Source organism: Parambassis ranga, chromosome 2 (genome assembly GCF_900634625.1).
Source record: "Parambassis ranga chromosome 2, fParRan2.1, whole genome shotgun sequence".
NCBI lineage: Eukaryota > Metazoa > Chordata > Actinopteri > Ambassidae > Parambassis > Parambassis ranga.
The window spans coordinates 15845553-15860688 of NC_041023.1; the positions used below are offsets into that span (position 1 = coordinate 15845553).

Sequence of the window (15136 nt, forward strand, 5' to 3'; positions counted from 1 at the left end):
GTTGAGAACATTTTCCCCACAGCACACAGCCGGTAAATGTGCACTTACATTGTTAACACAAGTTAAAATGCTTACTCATACCTTGAGTAAATAGAAAAGTGACATGTGCAGCACTGACAAAGAAATGAAGGAATCACATTTAAATGTAGCAGTCCATTCAATACGCTTGAGTGGGTCTGAGCCTAAACATTTGCAGCTTACAGAGGTTTAAAAAGCTGCCGCTTGTGTCTTGTATTTGTAACATAATGCAAACACTTGAGCAACAGGGACTGTTGACAAGATTATGAAAGATCAATGTGACAGCTATCTACAGCCTCATTATACATGCACATATAGCTTTACAGCTCGAGGCTAAAATTTTCAATCTTCATCTCCAACCGTCTTTTCCTCTTGGCAGAAGGTCAACCCAAATTGAACTTTTCTCAATGTTACTGACACTTCTTATGCACTTCTAAAAGAAAACACATTTTAATTAAGAAAGTGAATGATAAAACACCAAAAGTCGCTGGAAAAATTTATCTCGACAGCTTTATAAAGGTGTGGCTGAAGGCATAGATGTTTAAAAATGCACTGTGCTGCCCTGATATTAAGAAGGGAAGCCACAGGTGCTGCATTTTTGTGCTTCAGGCAAGAAGTCAGCGCTTGTTGAAGTCAAAGCTAAAGGTCTACCTGTGGACACCATGTGACCAAATACTACATATTTTTATTCTCTTTGCTCCATGTGCTTGCTACATTACTCTTCCAGCACTTGAGAATAAAAAAGATTTTCCACAGAAAGGGCCTCTGAAGTGCTGTACTTACAGGCATGACCTATAGATTTGCAGCAGCTCTGCTGGCAGGATGATTTACAACACTTCAGCGGGGTGTTTTACCTGCTATTTGCTGTTAGGAAATTAACTTAGGGCTTCTCTCATGTTTTGTACCTTTACAGGATTGAACCTTTCATTTCAGTTTACAAGATGTACACAGAAATGATTTCAGCTATGCAGGTTTGGGGCCAACACCTTTTACAGTTACAGTGAGATACCACATATCAAACATTTTGGTTAATTGTCACTATCAGCTTTTTCATGTACTAAAAACCTTTAGAAATATTTTTGTAGCAATATTTTAGGACACAATCAGTGCCAAGGTGGTCCTTATCTGTACTGAGTAATCATAACATTAATAGACTGCCTGAAATGAAGTATAAAAAACTGTGCTCATCATAAGATTATAATAGGTTTGAGTGTGACTTTTCTTCTTCACATTTGTCAGGTGTGCTGCTGAGAACAAAGGTCAGACGCCTGGCCAGACATACCCATTTACTTTGTGAAAATTCTCTCTGAAATGGATCAGATCCCCTTAACAACCAGCTCCACACAGCGGAAACCCTATCCTACCAGTCGTTACTGTTGACATGGAATGGGGCAGGCTTTGTGTGATGACTTATACATGAGGATTCAACAGCTCCATGCTTCATTCAAAAATATTTGCACAATCACTACTTTGGATTTTCAAGTTCTGACAAGAGTTTTACTGGCGAACCTGCTCCTGATGCTGTTTTCGTTTTTTTGTTGATACTGGTGTGTGTGTTGTTGCAGTTTATTCTGCATCAGTTGGTACTGCCCCTTGGAAATCAAACTCAAATCCACAGAGGCCACACTTAATTCAAAAAAAGAATTAGGATGACTGGCAAATTCTGAAGGTCACTGCAGTGACCAGTCTGAAATTGGTCAACATACCGTGTCAGTTGCTTTCTTAGACTTTAGCTGTTTTCAATATTTCCTCAAAATACGTTGCAAACACAGTCCTTTCTGAGCATGCACCGTTTAAATAGGTATTGCACTGTTTTACAAAATGCAGTGCATCAACTGTGAAATTTTGCCATTTCTTTGCAATGTTTGATTTAACCACATCTACTACCCTGCATTCTAGAATTGTGCGTGATGTGTCAACATCACATCATTTTCATTTGTGACATTTCTTATGCTTTATAAAACACAATCCATGGAGAGAAGTCCAACAGTGACACATTTTTCATTATGTCTGTGCACTTCAGCACATGTGAGATGTGAGTTTAAAGTGCTGACTTTCAGCTTTAAGGGTGTTCACATCAATCATGTCTGAACAGAGTAGGCTCTTCATTTCATCTACAGTTATTTTTAGGGTGTAACAGCAAAGCCTTCTTTGCTGTGGAAGCAGTCACATGACCCTTAATTCAAATGAGCAAATGTTAAACTTACTGAAGACCAGAATAAAGCCAGAGGACCCCTTCACTCTGCTCACAAACTAAAAAGCAAAAATGTCAAATGATGCAGTTTTCTGTAGAACGTTTCTTACCGTGGAAGTGATGTGCTGAGCTGGAGGCGAGGAAGTGAGGGGATGACCTCCACCAAACAGCCGCCGGTCTTCACACCTGGCAGGCCTTCCAGCAGGCAATCACTAGTCACACCAAACACAGAGGTGTGGTAACCTAAAGGAAAAGGTTAAGAATTCTTAAAAAAAAAACTATTGCCAGCTCATCTGAGTTATGGAATAACTTTTCAGTTGGACTGACCGTTGACGGTGATGTTGCCAGCTGTACGTGGGACACCAACCAGAGTGACAGGGTACAGGCCAGACTCAGCAGGCAGGGACAGGGCAGCAGGCAGAGATTCAAACTCCACTCCAGAGGTCAGCAGACCCTAAATATGACACAGAAGTGGGATGATTAAAAAAAACTGATGAGGGCAAATCAAAGATTATTCCAAAACTTTATTGCCATCAGTTTAAAACCAATGAATCACTGATGCTTTGACAATCTGAGCTTGGTTGGCTTCCAGTGACGTGCAGCTGTTTGATTCTATAACATTAGTTCAGTGTGAAGTATTTATGTAACTGTTGCTTGCAATCTATCATTTTATTCTACCCATGATATCCTGATGATTAAATCTCTGACACCATTAGATGGCCCTTTTCATTGAAGAAACTCATTCTCCATGGGAATTGGCCACTTGAGCCATGTATGCCTGAGAGGCAACTGAAAATAAGCCCCGCAGATCATAACGCAGTAGGAAGCAGGATCAGAGAGGTTTCACATTCAGCAATCCAAATTCCCACTGGGGTTTTACACAGACTAGAAAATCCTGTGCCAGAGTTATTTTATGCATTACACAATGGTGGTCCAAAGGGTCATTTCGAACCCTTCAATGAAAGTGTCTGAACTGAATTTAAATGGCAGTTATATAAAAGCATCGCTCCAAGGATGATTCTGCTTTATTACAACTTAGTTTCTGCAGTTCAGGCCATCATTTGTATTGGTTATGATGACTGTAATTACACAGATAATCTGATTGTTGTTGTTTTGACCACTTCTATATAAACTGGGATAAATTGGTAAGCACAGACTTATTATTACTCTGAGGACAGACAGTAAAAGCTTTTACTCCTGCAAGCAAGTTAAAGCGAATTGTCTTTATTTTATTGATGTTCTGTCCTGTTGCTATCCAACACCAAAAAACATAGAAAGAGACACCAGGAACTACAAGGACAAAATATCTCTTCTGCCCTGGTAGATAAAGTATTTTGATAATGAATTTTACCACAAAATCTAATGTTTGTATTTGTCATGGCTTTGGACTGCAGGGTTTTGCAATGCTAATGCAGAAGGATCTGGTACAGAAACACAGGAGCACCCACTGAAAATGCAGAATCAGCTGGCAAGGGCATTTTTATTGTTTATCTTGAGTGTTATGAAAAAGCAAAAAAACCTCATGATGTTATGTTAAAACCACCAACTACGTAACGGACACATTTGCAACTTTAGCAGTCTGTTTTTTTTGTTGTAAAGGTGGAAAATCATAATGCTCCTGTAACCAACGATTATTGATTGGTTGTCCATAATCTATCAATGAATTCTGACATTTTATGGACAAACCAGTGTCCTGAAAATGTTTGTTTACTGACTAATTGTTTCAGCTTTAGAACATACAGAGATTTAGATGATAACTGGGCTTCCTGTTTCAACATAGTACAAGCACAAGTTTGGTGTCAAAAGAACTTGCCTGTCCTGACCCTAACACAGGTCATCAGACTTTACAAATGCTTAACGGACTGGACAGGAACCCATAAACATAGATGCCTTAATAACACACCTTAACTAACAGTCAGCACTGTAATCTGCTTGCAGTGACAGTACTATTGATTTGGCAATGCTTATTTAAGTTCTTTGCTTGGACCAGACCAGTCTGCAGGCACTACTGAAATGACAGGGAGGCTGGATACAGCCAGCACTATGCCTAGGTGTGGTTTAACATATTTGTAGCCTCATTCCACATGTTTGTTAAGTTGGGTGGCTGTGGCTCAGGTGGTAGAGCTGGTGGTTCTGATCCTGGCTGTTGCACTCTTGGGCAGCACCAGAGTTGCTCCTAATGGTTGCATCACCGACTTGTAAATATGTTTATGTCAATGTTAAGCAGTGTGCTCTTAGTAGGTGGAAAGGCACTATATAAATGCATACGACTTACCATATATAGGGAAATCTAGCATGCTAGCAGGAAATTAGTGGGGTTGATCAAACCTCATGCACGGTAAACACAAAAATAGGTAAAGGCTCATCTTTGTAGTACTTCAAGTTCTCTTCAAGTGCATAACCGCAGATTCTCAGAATGAGAATTTACATTCCTAGAACATACTGTCTTGTGCAACAAGGCAGACTGAGGTGACGTAATGACTGCATCAATCCCCAACTGCAGACACTACCTCACTAGAGAGAAGGCTGCCGAAGAGCTGAGCCTGTGAGGTGCCGCGACTGTGATTTAAGTGCTCCCCTGCTTTCACTTCGGGACATTATATGCCCGTATTGGATAGCAGAAGTATCAGTGCTGTAACCTATTGGATTGGTTCATTTGTATGCTGCCTTGAAAAGGTTAATTAGGTTGTTTGAACAACAATAATGATTAACGTAAAATGTGTTGTTTGAGCTGGTGTGCACTGACTTCATTCTACTGACAACATGCAGTTAGCTTCTTGTTTAGCTTTAATGCTTTGATAATAATACAATTATTTGTAATCAGGGTTTCTTTGCTCATAACTGCAAAAGTAAAAGCCAGAAAACAAAGGAAACATGGGCATTTCTCTTTACCTCGGAGTGACTTATTCATTAAATATCTTTATTTTTATTTTTTCATAGCTGAAAAAAAAAAAATCGGTCTACCTTGTCTACTGCAAATGTCTCATGTGAAGTTGAGTAAATGAAACACAAAACTTAATTTTCTAAAGCAAGTAAACATCCCAAACTTGTTTACCCTGAAGGATGTCACAGTGACCTGTCTGATAATGAACAGGTTGGGGGTTGGGGTTGTAGTAAAAAGCACCACTTTAATAGAAAATCAATAAAGCACAAAGCAAAGCTGGCTATTAGTGCACCAGTCGTGTGGTGACTGAGAAGGAGGGCCTGTCTTGCCAAACTGCTGGGTCACCTTTGTGAGAGAAGAAGGAAAAGTGACCTTGTGTGTGTGTGTGTTTGTTTCCTAGTGCGTTTCAGGGAGTTGGTTTATGTTCAGTGGATAAATGGTTGCTGCGGTGTACTGACAGTCACTTTGTCTAGGGTATAGAGGAGCTCTTGGCAGCTTGCGTCACCCTGTCTGTCTCTACCTGCGTGACTCTACAACACCACCTAAGGTTCCCAGCTGTCACAGAACGGCGACAGGCTTCAGCCTCCATCTGCGACCTGATCGATTCACCTGTAGGTGGCAGGGGTTTATGGCATTGGAATCACTATTTGACCTTGTCTGTTTCAACTTACAACAAAGTTGCATTTGCAAATGGTGCACAGGGAACACTGAGTGCAGAGCTTTAACTCTGTGAACTTTAATCTGATAGTTATACATAATAAATGTACGACAAACAGAGCAAACCTATGCTAAAAATTTGAATTTTAATTTAGCACTAATTAGAATGTGTAAAAACTGAATTCCTTAAGAAAACTAGAAAGCCCCAATTGATACATTTATAGATGTATAGATTGCATCTATAGTTGTGTGACAGAAATTCAGTGACTTATTGGCTGGGCTTCTGAGTAGTGTATAAAACTGATTTGTAAAGGTTTGCTATTGGAAAGACATGTAGATAAGCTGGAATTAGCATGTACTGTATTTTTCATTTTTGGAAACTCAAAAGGAGAAAAAGTTCTACTTTTTTCCATTTTGTGTTTTATAGTGTTGTTACTGAGATATACTACACAAAGAGCTGTTTGAGATCTCTATTTCTATCCATGACTCTGTTGTTTCCATAGAGGTGCAGGACTTTAAAGTGTTCTAAAAAATGAGCTCAGTATCTAGAAATGCAACCGGATTTTTCTTTTAAAGCTCTATTGGACTGAAGTGTTGTTTGTGTCATTATTTTGGAGCTCCATTATTGTTTATTTACTTCAAGTTAGTGCTCTTATTGTCTAAATCTTTTAGTGCTAAAAGTCTACACCTACATACAGTTTTAATTGCAGTCACACTGTGTGAACTCATAAAATGATATTCATAAGACCTAAATTTGGCTCCCTTAAGGTTTAGCACAACTGGCTACTGATTACTCCTCCAGCTTAAACACGTACCAGATGTTCTAAGTTGGAGGTCGCCTTCGTTTCCTGTGTCTATAACAGCATGAGCCGTTATCAGGCGATGCAGGACGGCTAAATCAACCAGCAAGACCTGTCCAAGTCTGTTTGGCATCAGCTCTGAGACAGCCGCTACAATTAAGAGGCCACTGTCTTTGTTCACGCTCCGTCACAAAACTTTCACGGTAATTTGTTCTTGACTTTCCAAATAATTAAAGGCAACATCCCTTTTGACAGGTAGTACATTGTGTGCGATTCAGGATGCCACCGCTGCTATCTGGTAGCTGAAAGTAGGCCTTTCCCTGCTGGCCTTTTATTGAGCCTCATGATTGCTTTGCATTTTGAGGCTGTCCCACATCGCTGCATTCATAAACAGAAGCAGTGAGCAAGGAGACAGGCAATTTATTTGGTAATATTTTGCACCCTTGAACCCGATAAAGTGGCTCAACTGGTGTGCACGTTTCAAAGGGAGTTTGTAAGGGGAGCGACACAGTACACAAATTAGAAATGGATGTGACAGAAGTGCAGGTCTGCGCTTCAGCAGGAGGTCCTTTAATAAAGAAATGCTCTGAACTTAAAAAGCTGGAGTCGCCCAGAAGCTATTAAACAATACGGCTAAATTGGACTTCCCGGTGTCTGATAGCTCTTTTAAAACTTGATTTTTTTACACAGAGCGAATGGTCTGGTGTTTACCCCAATATAGAAGCTATCTGACAGGATGGTGTGTGAAACAATAAAAGTAATGGCATCTCTCTCTGGTGTTGTTTTCTTACTGTCAGGAGGGTGAAGACTTTGTTCTCACCCTTTCATTCGATCATTACGGTATTAAACTGTCAAAAAAGCTTTTAAGGCACCTTAATTAGGCAATAAAACCATTAAGTTTTGTTGTATTGAGTTTCTAATGTGTTGCTGCTCCAAAAAAAAAATTAAGTGACATGTACGGTAAGTCATGGTTTGACATTTAAATTGATCAATCCCTCATTGTTGAATTGTCTTCTAAATTTACGATCATGGTGAATGAATTTCTCCTACCATGTTCTCTACACGGAGTTCATAAGGCATGGGGTTGTAGACCATCAGCTGCACTTCACAAACATCTCCTTGAACCCACTGGAAGTCTAGGGAAAAGAGAAAAGACAAATAGAAAATGAGTGGATAAGCCAGTACCTGGAGTTTCCAGGTAAACAGTGGTCTCTATAGTGAAAATCACTATAGCCCGCAAACCATACATACATCATTTTTACACACAATATTATATAAAAAGGAAGATATAGTAATATCAGCTGGTGGCCATGATATTGATTAAATAGGGATATTGAATATTGAACAATGAGTTTAAAACCATGGGGCTCATATGTCAGCAGCATGTGCTGGGAGACTCACAACAACACATTGATTGTGATTGGACCTATGATTTGGACCTAAATAGCTGGACTAAGGCATCCTTACTGTATACGATGATTAATGTTGCCATATGCTTTTAAAATGTTAAATTCATCCATTCAAAAACTAGCTTGCAGTGTTTTCTCTGCTTGGAACTGTTTAGTTGCAGCTGGCACTTAAGAAGACACACAAAATCAGAGAGGCTTTTGTAGTGCAGTTGTGAGAACACCTGCAACACAATTATAAAAAGTCTTTACAGCAGATCAGAGTCTGACAGTAGTTCCTTGTAGCTGATTAGCACTGAACACAGACCTCTACACTGCTATTCCAGTAAATGGTGGTCAGTCAGCCTCGACTGTGCCCTCCATGATGATATAACATATAGTGTAATGTACAGAATAAACATGTTTCAATAATAAAAGTGATACAGGAGCTGACAGGATTTACAATCGGTTCTTGGTAATTCACAGAATGAAAGTCACTATCCAATTGTGGTGGGCTACCAGCAGGGGTAATTAGTTCAAATTCATATTAGGAGCTAAGGAAATGACACCCTGGTAAAAGGCAGGTTAGAATTGCATTATGTGTTTTGTTTTGAGGAAGATTTTCTGAGGTCCAAGCATAAAAGAAATGTGCAGAGAAAAAGCTGCAGTCAGTGATTTCCTGGGAGAAAATCTTTAGAAAAAAAAATAAAATATATAACTCTGCTCTGCAGTATCCATCATTTCTGAATGAGATGTTGAAAGGTTTTGTTATATTGAAAAGCTTCTTTGGTCCCACTGTAGACCCATCTCCATTTTTGAAATGTAACTCATTCTAGATCATTTGGAGAGTCCATTGCCGTAAATAGAGTTGCAAAGGAGGACCTAAAAATCCTACCTCAGACCCTGGCAGGAAAAGGGATTTATGGAAGGCAAACTGCAGCCATGCACCTTGGGAAATTAAGCCAATCAAAGGAAAGATATCTATAATATGAATGTCTGGAAGCCCTACACAACCCTCTGGTCTGGCTCACAGACATGCTCTCATAGCCAGCCAATTAAGTGTGAAATACACCTCTGAAAATAGAAAACAAAGTGGATTGCTGCCATCTTATTTGTGCTGTCCTCACTCCTCAAGAGGTCATTGATATTCAGCACGGATCTCTAAAGGCTTCAGCTCTTTCAAACTTCGTAGTCCAAAGCAATAATGAACGTTCTTAGTCAATACATGGCTGCACGGTTAGTTAAACATTGCGTGTGTTTGCTTCCTTGAAGGGCAAATTATTTCATCAAACCGACTCATGTGTAGCGAAAATCATATTTTATTGAGCAGAGACAGAACTGAAGATGTTTGGAGTGTCTGTTTCCTACAGAGAAATATTCTACAAACCTATCAGCAACATTAATATACCTTACTGAATAATATATGCATACCAGGCCTGGGTTGCTGAAAAAAAATTCATGCATGTGAAATGAAGCAACCCCAGAGCAGTGGAAAGCATTCAAATATAACCAAAGCCAAGCTTGGAAATTAGAGTCAGTAATGCAAACAGATGGAGGAATATTCTAAATGACATTTTAGTTGATGCTTTAAATAGGAGAATTTGATCACCAAGAAACAACATACAAAAATACAGACACATTTACAAAGGTTTTATTTGCATGAAGTAGATGTGCATCTGGTTTTTTTTTTTATTTCTGTTTTTCTTTAATGCAACCCTAGCTGTGTTTTTGGCACTGTTTGTTAAAACTAAGACAGTCTGACCTTGTGGCAGGTTGAATGCCGTTTGATTTCATGAACTGAAAGATTTTTCATTTCTGGATTCACTCCCACAGTTTGAGCCCTACCACACTTGCTACTAGTCTCCACTTGGACATGCCAGCAGGGTTTCCCATGACCCCATCTTCTCATTAGCATTTGGTTTGGTTTATTTTGGTATTTGTTCTATGTTTGGTCTGCAGTGATGCATTAAAATGTGCTACACTGTTGACCCATAGAAATTAACACTATGATGATGCCTATAAAGACTTTAAGAAATAATTAAAAAAAAAAAAACAAAAAAAAAGTATTTCACTTTTTTTGCATTCTCAGGACAACACAGTTTTGACACTTTTAGAGTGGGGTCAAGCCAAAGGCATATTTTTGGAACCACTGAAGCTGAATGTTAACCATTAACCTCAGTATTGTTTTACCTCAAATCCAATATACTGGAGTTTGGAGCCAAACCAACAGAAAACGCTTCACTGGGTCCAAGTTTTCTCAGTAATGACAAAAGTAGATGAAGTGAAGTCATGTCTCTGTATGGCCATATACACACACACAACTAAATGGACTACACCATATAAAACAGTCAATTACACTGCAGACTATTTGTTTCATAGTTAAACATCACCTGGATGTTGATGATCTCGATACAGAATGACATCAAAATTGTATTCAGCATTGAGAAATGTGCCTGCATGTGGCTAATGTCACGTATCCTCAGTCAACCCACGATTCAGGGACTTGCTCTCTGCAGTCACCTCGTGCCGAAAAAGGCCTTGAATAAGATAATCGTAACTTCATTAGCAACTAGGTCTCCAGGGGTAGAAGGTCAGAGAGAGAAAGGCATGTTTGAACTTAATTCAAAGCCTCCCATCTCAAACGGCCACCAGAGGCACATCTGATTTCCACTAGCTAAGCGCTGATCAGAGGCTTCAGGGAGTGTACAGTTAATATGGGACTGATACTGCTGGCTTTGAATTAGAATTCAATTGTAGTCAGCTTAATGAGTTTACTTCTAATAGTACACATGTGAGTGAAAGAATTAGGCTTGATTGTATTTTATAAAGTCTAGACAGCACAAAAATAAAATAGAAATTGATGGTTTTAACAAGCTAATCATTGCTATAGTTGCACCACAGTCTAGACGAGTCTTTTGCATCACTTCCATCACAATGCGCAACAATCCAACAACAATCCAATATATATTGACAGTATGTGGACTCCAGTAGAGTATAAGACAACATGAAGACCTATAATAATTCTAAACAGAGGCTGGAATAGATTACCTGCAGGCCCTTAGACACAGCTGTACAAAGCTATGAAGGGTTGACACTCTCTTTAAAATGAAACAAATTAAATAAAAAAAAAATAATTGCTTAAATCATTCTAATATAACTTAATACTATAGATAACATATTACACCCTTAATAATTTCAATTATTTCTCACTTGTTTACTGCTTTCATTTTTATCCAACCCTAACATACACATAAAAACACACCTGCACTTGCCTCAAATGCAATTTTCAATTACACAGTCATGTACATATTGGTTAAAAAAATGTGAGAGCAAAGATGCAAACTTCTGCTTCAAAGAGCCACAGGTGGAGCTCAAAGGGCTTCAAAGCAAAAGAGATGAAGGGGGTCCTGTGTGATACTGCTGACTCAGCACTGCTATTGCTCAGCATTGCTGTTGACGTCTGCAACCGGATGATCAAAACACCAGCCAAATCCATTGTGGGAAGCCACAATCACTTTCTCACCTCACCACTATATATATATATATATGTATATATATATATATATATATATATATATATATATATATATATATATATATAAATAAAATATAAAAATAAAATGACCTTGCATCCAGCTGCAGCTTCTCACAGAGCAGTGATTGAGCCCAGAAACTTCAGCCCATGTCTATGCTAACATACCAAGTGATGACTACAGTGCATGTTCTTCGAGCAGAAATCATTAAGTCAGAACTGGTGGGGGTACTGCTTACAAGGACACATAATTATACAATTATAATTTTTAGATTTGAGGATCATACACATCCAATTTTAGATTTTTATGGAGTACAATACTTGGAGAAATTGTAGTAGCTTGCCAATGTAATTGTCCATAATTAATGTTGAATAGTGAAATTAGTACAGGCGTCTAAAACTGATAAGCCCAGAGAGAAAAGACTAGAGTACTCTAGTAAGTATAAATAAGGTGTATAAAATATCTTTACCATAAGAAATCTGTCATGTTTCTGCCAAGATAGGACAGCCAGACAGGACAGGTACTTAATTTATCATGATTACTCTTGGAGGAAGCAGGCACCCCCTGTTGTACGTCTCCCTGCAGGAACTGAGCCTGATAGTAGTTCTTACATTGGAGTAGGCAATTTTACAGCACTTGGTGGGTGTGAATTGATTGCCGATTGATTAATGTTACACTGGCAACTGGCAGTTTAACATATTTGTGTAAAAACTGGGAAAATGGTAGCCGTGCTAAATATAGAAACATGAAACATGTCAAAGTTGGCAGCTGCTTTGCTTCCATTGTTACTCAGTTGGTTCATGGCAACTGCTGGCCAGATCTTTGCTTTGATCTCAGTTTTCTGAAGTTAAAAAAAATCATTATGCTCTTAATCTACATTTTTACTCACAACTTTGTTTTAGGAGAGTCTCAGAAGCCCAGTAGCTACACACTGTTCTGCAAAAGATAGGTGTCAGTTCTATTTTGGAAATGTGTCGCACTCAGGACGCAACAATTTGCACCAACTAGATTGAGCAGACAGCAAGTAAGATTTTAAAATAAAACACTGTTAAGCTGAACTTTCGCCGATTTAACATCGCAACTGGCAGAGAAACAGACACGTACAAGGAGAGATTCATTTTCAAAGCAGAGAAACAGCATTTTATATGATATGACGTGCTTTTTATTTGGACAACATCAGAAAGAAAAGACAGGGAGAGAAGCAGCAGTTGTTTTCAGAGTGGACATGTATAACTGTCAGGTAAACGGGTGGATTACTAGGTGATTTTGTGAATCTCACAAGTGTTCCACAATTTCGCAGGCAGCGCTATGATTATTTTAAACCTCATAACCCAGACTGTACAGGATCTTTTTGAAAAAACTTGAAATGCAGAATGTCAGCACTTTACACTACAATACTGAGAAGGCAATTTTTGTTGGCCTTAGTTACAAGCAACATCAGCAGCCATGTGTGCATTTATGCATGATTGTGTATGTGTAGGTTGTGATAAACATCACTGGACTTACCTATCTTCTTACAACGCTCCTCTCCTCTGTTGTGCATGATGATTGGCGAGTAGATGAAGGGGCTGGCAGTAGACATATTCTGTCCCAGCAGGCCTTTCACTTTGTGGGGCCGCAGACTGACGGGCAAATTGAGGAGCTTCACCGATCTGGTCCATGAGAAACAGTGTCATGAATTTATGGGCCATTTTTTTTTCCAAAGCACTTTGTTAAGGTCATTTCAAAGAAAAACACTAGTGAAGGTGGGTCTTCTTTATGTAGAACTACTGCTTATGTAGTATAATCCAAGTGCTTGTGATGAATATTCATGATTATTACAGTATACACCAAGAGATTTATAGTACTGCTCTTTGTTAAAGGTTACAAGTTCAGCCAACCAATAAAAACAGAAGTGCAGGCACTTGAAGAAAGTGTGTGCTCCACACTTTCAGGGACTGGAGGGCTATTAATCCATACACACAGTGTAATCTACTAGATAAAGACTCCTGGTAGTCTTAGGGGAAACCTGGTGTGCCAAAGATGACATAATTAATACTAATGATTTCTAATCAAAGGGTCCAAGGCATGAGAGCTTAAGAGAGATTTAGATGCGTTTAGCTACTTCACTAGCTTCTTTCTGTGTGTTTCCAGGTCACTCAAGCATACTCATGCAGAAAGAACTCATATTTACTCAGTTATTTACTCTAAAATCGGAGGTCCTGTCCACGTATACTCCATGTATACTTTGAAGTATGAGAGTTTTGAAGTAGTGACAAGACAAGAATGCAAAATTATAGTTTGTAAAACCTCTGGATTTACATAAAAACAACTCATTTGTGTTGCCTCCAGGCAGATCTGTTTGTCATGCAGATTTGACGAGTTGTTTAAGCACAAACCTGTACAAAAAAAAATGCCTGCACTGTCAAAACACATTTTTTTGTGTTGCCCATTGGTGTGATCTCATGCTGGGAACAAAGAATGATACATCTGTAAATCTTGCACATTTCTCTCCTTTTTTTCAGCAGCCATCAGTTCGATTGTTTGAACTACTACCAGCCAATCAAAGTAGAGGTTCATGAACAGTGATAATATGTTAATGTTCACATACAGCCTGTGTCATTAGAGGCTTTTGGAGATAAATGTGACAAGCTACAATAAAGCACTGAACTCTAATTTTGCAGTGCTGCTCTATAGTGTGACAACCTACAATTTGAACATTGGGCTGTATATGAAAGTGTCTGAGAAAATGTAAAACATCAGGCTCATTGTGCAATTATCCCAGGATGTATTATAACTCCTCCAACATCAGAGTACTGTTTCTTCCCCAAGATGAAAAGAAAAATTCTCAACATTTTGACGGTGGTTATACTACTCTTGGTCACTGTAGGTCCAAGTGGAAAGCTTTCTGGACTGACACCTTTCATCCCTTGCCTTGCATTCAAATTTTAGTCTAGCGTTTCACGATTTTTGTTTGAATAGAGATAAATTGGAAGGACTTTGTGGTATTCCAATACAATTTTTGAAAGGCTATGATACATTTTCCAATTAAGACGCAGCTCAGCATGGACCAAAAATCCATAAATGTACACATTTTCACTTAAACAACAGATAACCGTTGTCATTAATTTAATGTTAAATATACTGCTTATTTCAATGCAGAGCAGCAACATAACCTATAAAGCACCTTATTAGTTAAACTGGCTTGAGAGAGATCACCACACAAGATTGTATATTGGAAAAATTCCAGGATTTTTTTTTTGTGTTACGTTTACCTAAAAGCCACACAAGTGATGATGTTGTTAACTCTTTATGAGCTTTTCCATTTTAAAGGAAGATTTCAACCACCATAAACATGCTAGGCTTTCGTTTGTACCACCCCTCACACTGTCACAAACAAAATAAGCCAACATACAGCAAAGTAAAAACAGCTCACACTCTTGTCTTACCGCACAATGGGGAGCTTTGTAAAGGGCACCGGTGGCAGCTTCAGGCCATCAGGAAGGGTGATGACCTCCATTCCACCTGGACACTTGGAGGTGTAGTTCTCCAGACTCTGGGTCACTTCTTTCTTCTCTATAAACAGAAGAAAAATCAATTGCCTCAACTATGTAAAGAAATCAATACACATAGATACACCAAGACTGCAACAATTCTGACTAAACAGCACTGCCTTTACAACCCCC

At 38.8% G+C, this 15136-nt stretch overlaps 1 protein-coding gene across 2 annotated transcripts in view; it reads right to left on the bottom strand.

The window, feature by feature from the left end:
- The window catches only part of trappc9 (trafficking protein particle complex subunit 9), a 171302-nt gene that overhangs the window by 134514 nt on the left and 21652 nt on the right, over positions 1–15136 (bottom strand). For both annotated transcript variants that reach the window (XM_028400050.1, XM_028400048.1), the window contains 5 exons: positions 14900–15026; positions 12978–13123; positions 7604–7689; positions 2540–2666; positions 2323–2455 (listed from right to left, as the gene is read on the bottom strand). In XM_028400050.1, the coding sequence (XP_028255851.1) occupies positions 2323–2455; positions 2540–2666; positions 7604–7689; positions 12978–13123; positions 14900–15026 (619 nt within the window). The remainder of the gene's footprint in view (positions 1–2322; positions 2456–2539; positions 2667–7603; positions 7690–12977; positions 13124–14899; positions 15027–15136) is intronic.